The following is an 11,054-nucleotide window of genomic DNA, read 5'->3' as shown; positions in this document are numbered from 1 at the left end:
ATAGCATTTATCCAATGTTCGACAAATCCATGCTTGGTCTGAGCGTTTTAATGTACCTGAGACTAAAGTGTCCACCGTTGGATAGGTTGGTAAGAACACACACACACACACACACACACACACACACACACACACACACACACACACACACACACACACACACACACATACAGTGCAGCTGCCCCCTCTTTTCTTCTTTTGTGTGTGCGTTTTGTTGCTGTCTTTTTTCTCTTCCCTGTTGTGTGATGTGTTCCCCCTGTTCCCCCTTGGTGTTATCTATTGAATGTTAATATGGGAGAAAAAAAATGTAGTACGATAAAGAATGTAATGCTTTTTGCACTTGACACTAAGGAAAAAAAAAATGTTGTTTTGCATTCCTGTTTTACATTCCAGGAAACTGGGGAGCAGGAGCAGTGTCAGACTCCCACTTGTGTCTTGCACCATATCTACATGATTGACATTTCCTGTCTTTCTAAAGGAAGCCTTTAAAACCCCCCAGTTGCTGGTTTTGGTTCAGTTAAACCGACATCATGGTGTCAAAGAAGGACTTTCTTGTGGCTGCTGCTGTTTTGGTTTTCGCCCTCATTTCACACAGTGAGTGTATTTTCTTTTAATAGCTAAGTATTCATCTATTTAGATTTGGCTTCTTAGTAATTCATGTTCAATGGTTTATATTTGTATTGTATTATTTTCACTGTAGTATAGTGTTAAAACATTTATTTTTCTGCAAATATGGGTTGGTACTATTCTAAAAATGTTACCATCTATTTTATTATCTATTCTTTCTGTTCTTCTAACTGTTATTCTAACTGTAAGCATTTAGCTGATAGCTAGATATGTTTAAATAACAAAGATTCTTTGACATGAGATGCAAAAATTCCTTAACTTTAATGAATATGTTTTGCCGATGACTCCAAAAAAATATCATATATCATAGTGGGAAGGTCTGGGTGCCCTCCCCCAGGGAAGTTTTGGGTATCAACGACTTCATTTCCTGTATTCATATTCACTTTTATGCACCAGTTTATGGTGGAAATACCTTTATTTGGTCTATGTGAAGGAGAAAAACACAGATGACAATTCAAAATATAACAAACATTTAATGGAAAGTATGTTGTTGCGTGTCATTGGGCATTTTTAAGTGAATATATGGAAATCCTGGAGCTTTCTTAGTGGGTATACCTGCGTATCCCGCAGACCACATCACTGGTTAAAACTACTTTATTTTGAAACTTTTCTTTGAGCCTGTGTGTTTTGATCGTTTCAGGCGAGGGTATACTTGGTGGCAGAGAGGCGGCGTCGCACTCTCGGCCCTACATGGCCTCCATCCAGGTGCCAGAAGGAGAGAATCTGAAACACGAGTGTGGAGGGTTTGTGATCGCAGATCAGTGGGTGATGACTGCGGTGCACTGTCTGCCAACAGGGTGAGGCCAGTGGTGGAAGAAGGATTCAGATCCTTGACTTAAGTAAAAGTACTAATACCACACTGTAAAAATACTAGTACAAGTAAAAGACCTGCATTGAAAATATTACTTAAAGTGCTCATATCATGCTTTTTGGCTTTTTTCCCTTTCCTTTATTGTGTTATATATCTTTTTTGTGCACATTATAGGTTTACAAAGTGAAAAAGCCTAAAGTCCCCCCCCCAAAGGGACTTACCATCTCCAACAGAAAACACTGTTCACCAACTGCTCCAAACAGCTCTATTGTAGTCCAGCCTTTACTTCAGAGACAAACGTGGTCACTTTGTAACACACGTTATAATGCTCGCCTAGCTGCTAGTGTAGCACGCACTCATACTCTGCTTCTGACTGGCTAGTAGTCCTTACCTAGGTACTGTCAGGGCACGCCCTCATACTCTGCTTCTGACTGGCTAGTAGTCCTTACCTAGGTACTGCACATGTGCGACTCCCAACAAAGATGGAACAGAAGTGAGATGTCTCACTCTCTAGCTAAAACAGAGAGCTCAACACACAGGGTGAAAAGAGGAGCTGCAGCAATGTGCAGTACAACAAAATAATATGGTGTTTTCTGAAAATTAAACCAAGTAAACCTATTCTGGTACAACCTCTAAATACAATTATGAACCTGAAAATGAGCATAATATGAGCACTTTAAAAGTATGTAAGTATCATCAGGAAAATGGACTTAAAGAATTAAAAGTAAAAGTCCTCAATGCAGCAACATCCTCACAGTTTAGAAACTGGAAACGATCCAAACAGTTCTGTATTTAATCATCTAATCATTTCAGCTGGACTTGTAGGCCATTATATTGTTGAGTAGTTCAATTTACAATAAAACATTGTATTTTATAATCTACATGTCTTTTATGTTCAACAATCTTAATGTGTAAAGTAACTAGTAACTAAAGCTGTCAGATGAATGTAGTGGAGTAAAAAGTCCAATATTTCTCTCTGAAATGTAACGGAGTAGAAGTAGAAAGTGGCATGGAAAGAAAAGACTCAAGTAAAGAAACAAGTACCTCAACATCTGTACTTAAGTACAGTACTTGAGTAAATGCACTTAGTTACAATCCACCACTGGGTGAGGCCACCTTCTTCTAACCACCATGGAGGAAGTTTGTTATGTGGGAAGCAGAACGTACGAGACGAAGAAAAATTAGGGCCATGCAGTATTGTTATAAAACAATTCCATCACAACTGGGTTGTGGTTCTTATCCTGTCACGTACAGGCACGGCCCCTGTTGATTCTGAAAGCAGTTATGAGATCTCGGAGAACAAAGTGACGCGAAGCAGGGTTCAGCTCACAATGTTCTAAAGTAGAGATCTTCAACTGGGAGTCCGTGACCCAAGGGCCGAAAACGCACGCATACTAGAAATAGAACCAACGCCTACTTTTCACGCGACACGCAATACAAAAAGATGTTTATATGTCATTTTGACACAAATACATTTAATAAATTACATTTTTTGATGTTTAAAAGTCTCTAGGTTTTTACATAAATGCAGATATACATTTAATTAAAAAAAATAATAAATAATTATCGATTTTCAAGTATTGCACCTGTCAATACAGAACGAAATATTCCGTAGCCTATTTTGCCGTCAGTACTACCGACGTTGTCTTTGCTGTAATCAAATTAGTATATGAACAAATGTGCAAACACACAAAATAAAGTTGAAGAACACACGATTATTTCATTTGATCAATGGAAAACATACATGTGTACGGACAAGGCTAGCAGCAGCAGCAGCGCATCAGACCTCAGGGGTCCTCAGAGTTAGTGCAGGACGATAAGAAAAAGATAAGAAAGATAAGATTACTATAGGTACGGTAGCCACTATAGTAGCCATACAGTTAAGGAGTCACTGTGTCTTCCAAATGTTTAACATTAAAACATGATGTATAAATAATAACCATTTATTTTCATCCATTCGGTCCAGTTTATTAATATGCAACTCAATCGTATACAATATTTGTCATTTAGCTGACGCTTTTATCCAAAGCGACTTCCAATTTAGTGCTTTCAACCCTGAAGGCGCAAACTCCAGATAAGTACTAAGTGACAAACAGCCAAATGAAAGTGCAGCTTTAAGAGTATTTATATATATACAGTTGTGTTCAAAATAATAGCAGTGTGATTTAAAAAAGTGAATAATGCTCAAAATCCTTTGAATAGCTTTTAATTCCATAATATCAATGCATTGCGAACACTGCACATTCAATTCTAAATCAAAACATGACCAAAATTTATCAAGTTTGTGTTATACCTTTACAGAAAGTGAAGAAAAAGTAAAAAATTACTTTTTAGTTAAAAAAAATAGCTGTATGCATTTTTCTTTACAAACTCAAACATTTACTGAAAAACTGACAAATGTCTCAAGGGTTTGCTTTACTTTGAACCACTGCACTAATATTTAGTTGCATAACCATTATTTCTGAGAACCGCTTCACATCTGTGTTGCATGGAGTCGACCAACTTCTGGCACCTGTGAACAGGTATTCCAGCCCAGGACAATTGGAATACATTCCACAATTCCTCGGCATTACTGGGTTTGGCCTCAGAAACAGCATTTTTGATGTCACCCCACAAGTTTTCTATGGGACTGAGGTCTGGGGATTGGGCTGGCCACTCCATAACATCAATCTTTGGTCGCTTACTGGTGTGTTTTGGGTCATGGTCTTGTTGAAAGACCCATTTCAAAGGCATTTCCTCTTCAGCATAAGGAAACATGACCTCTTCAAGTATTTTGATGTATTGAAACTGATCCATGATCCCTGGAATGCGATAAATAGGCCAAACACCACAGTATGAGAAACATCCCCATAACATGATTTTTGCACCACCATGCTTTACTGTCTTCACAGTACTGTGGCTTGAATTCAGTGCTGAGATGTGTTTTTAGCCTTCGGCGGAAGTTGCGTAGGCTTTTGACCATGGTTTTACAGTTAAGTGTCTGAGTAAAGTGCTATATAAATAAAATGTATCGTTATTGGGGCGAGCTCTAGCTCACCCAGTAAGAGCGTGTGCCCCATGTAGGCTGAGGCCTTTGCAGCGGCCCGGGTTTGAATCCGACCTGTGGCCCTTTGTTGCGTGCCATCCCCAATTTCTCTCCCACCTTTCCTGTCTATCCACTGTCACTCTGAAACAAAGGAAAATAAGAATCCTTAAAATGTATTATTATTAATATATGCAGTAGGGGGTCCCTACTCAGTGTCTCTTTCAGCTAAGGGGTCCCTGGCCTAAAAAACATCAAAGACCCCTGTTCTAAAGGTTTAATGAGAAAAACAAAGATTTATACATTTTCTAACAATCGCTCCCTTAGTAGATAAATAAGTAAGAGGCTCCATAGGAGAGGAGGACTGGTCACACAGATAAATCAAACATGTGATTCTCCACATGTAAACGTTCTGCGAGCTGATGTAGCTCAGATTTGGTCTGTGAGTTTTCTTTGGCAGTATTATCATATTTATTTGTTCCGTTTCCATGAATTATTTGGGGGATCTCTAGTTTATATTTTTGAAGGAGTACAGAATGTGAAACAGAGCATGCAGTTTTATCATTACTTTTTTCAATTTATGTCCCCTTATTTTGATTTTTTGTTTTTGTAAACGTGTGTATAATGGTATGATTTGAAGATTATTCTATACTACAGTATCATTGTGCTCTTTTCACAGGCCAAATGGAAGGAAAGTAGTGCTGGGTGTCCATTCTCTGAGTGAACCTGAAGAGACGAAGCAGACATTTGATATTTTGGAACTTTACAATCACCCAGACTTCAGCGCGTCCAATTATGACAATGACATTGCTTTAATCAAAGTAAGTGTATAGATTGTGTCAATTGCCAGTGGTACCGAGGTGTAAATTGTTGTTATGTTCTGTTTTGGGGAACAAAAAAAAGCTTCCAAATTTTGAAACCATTGTCTTTATGATCTTTTTGCAGTTGGATCGTCCATTCAACGTCTCTGAAGCTGTGAAAGCAGTGGAATTCCTGCGAGCAGGTGGCACAAACCCCGACACAGATGCAGTGGTGGAGACAGCCGGGTGGGGATCCCTGGATAACCTGGGGTCCAGGCCAGACAAGCTCATGGAGGTGGTCATCGAGGTGGTCAACTCCAATCGGTGCAAACGCAGCGACTACTTTGGCAGAAAGTTCACCAATAACATGATCTGTGCCCATAAAGTATGCCCAGACCCCTGTGATCAACCACATAAGAAAGAAGACACTTGTGATGTAAGTTTAAGTTCTTCTCTTCTACTAAATGTGAATGGTTGTCAACAAATGGGAGAGACGACACATCATGTTCGGGTGACCACGAGCCAAATGATGTAGATATTTGTCTGATTTTCTTCTCTTTTTCTGTGTTTAAAACTTCAGGGACTAAATGGCAAAACCGACTATTGGTTTGGCTCATATTACATATTATTTTGCTAATGCTGATATTATTATCTAGCTATTGTTTATTGTGTATTGTTTATTAAGGATCCCCATTAGTTATCGCCGTAGTGGAGACTATTCTTCCTGGGGTCCAACACAAGACAAACATAAACAAATATTATAGCGCAAAATACATATTGTTATATCAGAACAATGAAAACATCCTGGATTTTATAAAAACAAAAGGCACAGTAGCATGTTTTTCATGTCATAAAAACAACAAAACAGTAACATGAAATAAAATATATGAAAAATAAAGAAGACAACAGAAAGGAATAACAGAATCAAACAGGTTTTAACCTAATTTTACAAAAGGATAACAGATTCTCTTAGTTTCTTTTTGAAGCTGGAAATATTTCCCATTAGGATTAAATGTGTGTGTGTGTGGGGGGGGGGGTTCCAATAAGTTATAGCTCTATACAATACATTGTATTAAGAGCATTGGTTCTGGACATTGGCCGGGTAAAGCCATAACCTACGGCCAGTCTAGTATCATAACCATGTCTGTCATGGGTGGGTAATAGCTTCGAGGACAGGCTGGTGGGTTTGCGTAATGATAATAAATAAGAACTGAAGAATACAGTGTGTCTTTCTGTTGTCCCTCAGGGTGACTCTGGAGGTCCTCTGCTCTACAATGGCATCGCAGTGGGCATCACTTCCAACGGAGGAAAGAAGTGTGGCCAAATTAAAAAGCCTGGAATTTACACCATCATCTCCCACTACACTGAGTGGATTGACAGCACCATGGCCCTGCAGCCCGCTGCAACACCAGACCAAAGCAATTAAAGAGCATATTATCGCACTTTGGTTTCCACCACTGAGTCACTTATTATTGTACCTGCTATGAAGGGCTCCAATCCCCATTTGCAACTAATGCATGGCTCTAGAGCAGATGTGTCAAACTGAAGGCCCGCGGGCCAAATCCGGCCAATTGCAAATTTAGCTCCGGCCCCCCTGGTTGTGGGCCAAACCAAAAAGACAGGAAACTGCAATTATCAGAAATTCCCCCAGAAGCCGAGAGTTTTTATATTCAGCCTGTGAAACCGGTTAAACACATTTGAATACAGTCAAAAATATTTGACTTTTTTGATTAAATATAAGCATGAAAATACACTGTACACGTCTGGCCCTTGATGTGATTCTCATTTTCCATTGTGGCCCTTGGTGAAGTTGAGTTTGACACCGCTGCTGGAGAGATATACATCCACTTGTACTAACAGATTATCCATCACTTTATAAAGGAATCAATAAAATACAGTTTATCACGTTCACATGTCTGTCTTGAGTTGTTTCTTGGACAATAAGCGTAAGATGCAGTACACTAACAAAGAGAGATGTGTAAAGATAAACAGATATATTATAGCATACTAATTAACACAAATAAGAGTTGCACAATAATTGCTATAATACAATCTAAACACGTATTGCATCAATCTTGTTTTGGTGCAGTGGAATCAGTTTGTTGGCAACTGAGTCTATCTGAAGGACAGTGTTAAAGAATGTAACTGTTAGGCAATCAGGATTTCAACAAGCAAATCTCATAAATCTGTCAGATACTTCCATACGGGGAAGTCCAAAAGTAAATAAAATCTGCAGCTGTACTTCTTCTTTACTCCCCCTCCCTGCTCTATGTAGATAAACACAGCCATAAATAATCCCTAATGTGTTCTCCTCTTCTGTTTAGTTTGGAAAATCCCCACACACCACCACCAATTGTTTTATGCACAATTCTAAAATGTATTAAATATTTCTGATTTGCTAAACAACCTTGACTGGTTGTGCCGGTTGGGTATAAATCTCAATTTTCTTAGAAATAGAATGCATGTGTCATTTACCTTTGATGAATGTATGCCTATATGAATATACCGTTTACATAATTAGAAATCTATAGAAAGATAATTCTCTTAAATTGCAATGGTTTGAGATTTTGTCACTCGGAGCACCTCCAGCGGCAAGATGACAGCATCTATAAAAGTACATACCTTTGCAGTGTAATTCAATCCAGTGCAAATTCCCTGCAGGACTGATTCCAGATAGTTGAATAAACTCTCCTCTGGCACCATGCTAAGATAAATAGGCAAACGATTGCAGGCCTGTTGTATTGGATTGAATCACGTCATATAGGTGTTGCATCTATTTCAGGGATCTTCAAAAGGGAGTTCGGGACCCCTAGGGGTCCTCAGAGTCAATGCCTCCAAATTATTGTAAAGTTTTTTAAAGTCGTAACATGAATCCAACATATTATTAGCAAATATAAATCCCCACTGATGATAGGCTTACTATCCTATAGGTAAGGTAGTCACTGAGGTAGCCATCCACAGGTACAGTTCATGCTAAGGATTCACTGTACCACATGTATGTCTAACATTAAAAGATGATTTACAAATTTCAACAATTACAAATGAATAGCTTTGTATTCTATGCAAAAAAGGTATGTATAAAGGCTTTGGGCCGCCCTACACGTAATTCTAAGCCAAGTTTAATATGCAACTTAATTTTATACAATATATGTAGTAGGGGGTCCCTGCTCCGTATCTCTTTCAGTTAAGGGGTCCTTGGCTTAAAAAACGTTAAAGACCCCTGAATTATTGTGTTAACCCCCCCACCACCACCACCACCATCACCACCACCTGCGTGTATATAGAAATCAAGGATCTCTTAATATGTTGATGCCCTCCAAAGCCCCCTCCTTTCGCTCCCCAATCACTTTCTTTCTCCCCTGCAGCTCCTGCACAGAAAATCTCTTCACTGAGTAGGAGCGTCCTCCGTGCAACGCCACCAGTTTGTTGATCCCTGAGAACATTTCTTGTACCTGAAGATAGCTCAGAGCATTCTGGGACTTTCAGTGACGTTCAGCTCATAATACCGGCTCCCACACTTCCGGATAAGATCCTGGAGGGTCGCGTGGGCTCCGGCCACGTGCTCGTTGATCCTGTGAGCCCTGTGCTGGCTGCCGTCAAAGCGAACGAGGAGCACCACGGCGTGCTCTGCAAAGTCCCCACTTGGAGCACCAGTAGAAAGACGTGGGGTCCAGGTAAGGACCAGTCCTTGACCAGTTCCAGAATGTCCTCTCTGTCCTCGTCCCACACCTAAAAGGAATGGCCTCCCTGCTGCAAACACCTGTTTTCTCTCACAAAACAAGGTGGGCTTAGGGGGGTCTTGACTAGACTCATTCATTGAGTATTGATTACCTGTTCTCTCTAGAATTACATTTAGAGCAGAAGACCTCCCGCTGCCAAAAAGACCCAACAGGACGACCGACGTGTCATAAAGTCAAAGAAAAAAATGGAAATGGTTGTTTTTTTAGAAAGATTAAAGATTAGAACTTTAAATATTTTAACAAAAGGTAGAAATTAAGAATACCCACTGGCTTGAAAATTGTGTTATTTTGTATATTTGTAGTATATATTGTAGATTTGACATTGTTTGGCATTGTGTGGACAGCAAAGGAATTTCATTGTACAGGGAAACATGTTTTCCTTACTGTGCATATGACAATAAAACTTTGAAATTGTAAACCCATTTCTGGCTACCACTAAAGCATTTTTATTGTATTCATAATATTGAATGTGTCATTTGCCATGTTGGGGTTGAGCATGAATACTTTCTGACTGTCAAATGCTGTAGATGATGAGTGGTGCCTGCCCATCTCAATGTGTGACTGTATCACCCCCTAGTGGGAGAGGTTGCGTCATAAAAATTAACTTTAATGTCAAGTGGACACTTCTCTAAATGAATGGATACTTTTCTAAAGAATGTTTTTTTCTAGTGTCTCACATGAAATGAAAGTTGATCCAGTAAACCTGTCACCTGTCCTGTTCCAGTAACCACTGTACTGCATTATGTATGTGTACAGATGTAAATGTTTGGAGTACAGGAAACAGGGCAGAACTTGAAGCGACTGAAACTCAAGTCTTACCATCAGTGGCACTGATCTGCAGCTGCACCGTGGCTCTGTGGCTTATCACAGCCTCCACCAGGCTCTCTCTATCTATGTGTCATATTGCTTTCTTTCAGCTGCCTCCTTCTTTCTTTCCTCAGCGTGTTTTGCCCTCAGCTGCTCCATCTCTTTGGCTCTTCTCTCCTCCTGTTGTTGAACCAGTTGCTTGAACGCCTGCTCCTTCTCCTTGACCTCTTCACGGCTGAGTCTTCTGTGCTCATTTGCTTCACGTGGCATTGTGAGCAGCTTGTCTCGAGCTGCAGATGATGAGATAGGGCGGTATCTTCCATCGCACATTTTTATCAACTCCAGGAGGGCATCATCCAGTGTGTCAGCAACCTTTCCATCTTCCAGAGAGATAACCACCAGGTATTTTAAAGCCTCAGCTCCAAAGTGTGCCTGCAGTATATCTACCATTCTTCTTTCCCTCTGTGTGTAATGTCCACCTTGGATCAGCAGCAGAAATGTACTGATTCCATCTGTGCAAGACTTAAGGCAGCCATCTATTGCCTGGCTGATGCCCTCCTCTGTCATGTCGTGGGTTTAAATCTGCGTAAAGAATGCTGACCAAGCGACCATCCACTGTCAAGTCGCACACTTGATTTGATCCCAGAAAACTAAAGGTTAACTTGAGAGGTTTATCCCCTAAGCTATCCTGTTGCAGCGCCTTCATATATAGGACCATTCCTCCACTGTGGATATGACCACCATCATCTGCTTGGTGGTAGTTTTAACGTCTGCCAAACAACACAGTAATGACTTGTCAATGAATTGTAATTAATATTGAGTGCACGCACACACCAAGTTATAGTCAGTATTACCATGTTTTTTTAATAGTAGCTAACACTTTTTCTAATAATATGACCGCAACCCAACTGCATGTGTTATTTCCGGACCTTGCAAACATTGCCTTTGTATTGCAAATTAAATTAGCATTGAATGTGTAGGAAAACACAAATGTATGTAAAAAAGAATGACTTAGTGTGCAACATGTCTTCAGGTGCTCTCATACAGGTCTGCTTTATCCTAGATCCTTGCCAGCTCAAGACAACACCTGAAACAGGGTTACAAATAAGATGCTTCCTGAATACAACATTTCATGTGTGACCCCCAGTTTTGATTTCGAGGAAGTGCATTCCACAGCACAACCTTGAATAAACAAGATACTTGTCCAGCGCATCTCCCTCATTCTTCACATCATGCTTGAGTTCTAC

At 39.9% G+C, this 11,054-nt stretch overlaps 1 protein-coding gene across 1 annotated transcript; it reads left to right on the top strand.

Moving 5' to 3' along the window:
• Nucleotides 1-492: 492 nt before the first annotated feature.
• On the top strand, nt 493-7,171 carry cfd (complement factor D (adipsin)). The gene is made up of 5 exons (XM_028566743.1): nt 493-594; nt 1,268-1,424; nt 5,140-5,281; nt 5,406-5,696; nt 6,507-7,171. The coding sequence occupies exons 1-5, from the start codon at nt 531-533 to the stop codon at nt 6,684-6,686; spliced, it is 834 nt and encodes a 277-aa protein (XP_028422544.1). The 5' UTR covers nt 493-530; the 3' UTR covers nt 6,687-7,171.
• The last annotated feature ends 3,883 nt before the right edge of the window (nt 7,172-11,054 follow it).

The sequence above is a fragment of the Perca flavescens genome, chromosome 20 (genome assembly GCF_004354835.1).
Source record: "Perca flavescens isolate YP-PL-M2 chromosome 20, PFLA_1.0, whole genome shotgun sequence".
Lineage (NCBI taxonomy): Eukaryota > Metazoa > Chordata > Actinopteri > Perciformes > Percidae > Perca > Perca flavescens.
This window is presented reverse-complemented; position numbering and strand designations above follow the sequence as displayed.

Bases quoted from the DNA above. Each gene is read 5' to 3' on its own strand.
- cfd (XM_028566743.1), top strand. From the start codon at position 531: ATGGTGTCAAAGAAGGACTTTCTTGTGGCTGCTGCTGTTTTGGTTTTC. The intron at 1,425-5,139 runs GTGAGGCCAGTG...CTCTTTTCACAG, and splicing joins GTGCACTGTCTGCCAACAGG to GCCAAATGGAAGGAAAGTAG. The intron at 5,697-6,506 runs GTAAGTTTAAGT...GTTGTCCCTCAG, and splicing joins AGAAAGAAGACACTTGTGAT to GGTGACTCTGGAGGTCCTCT.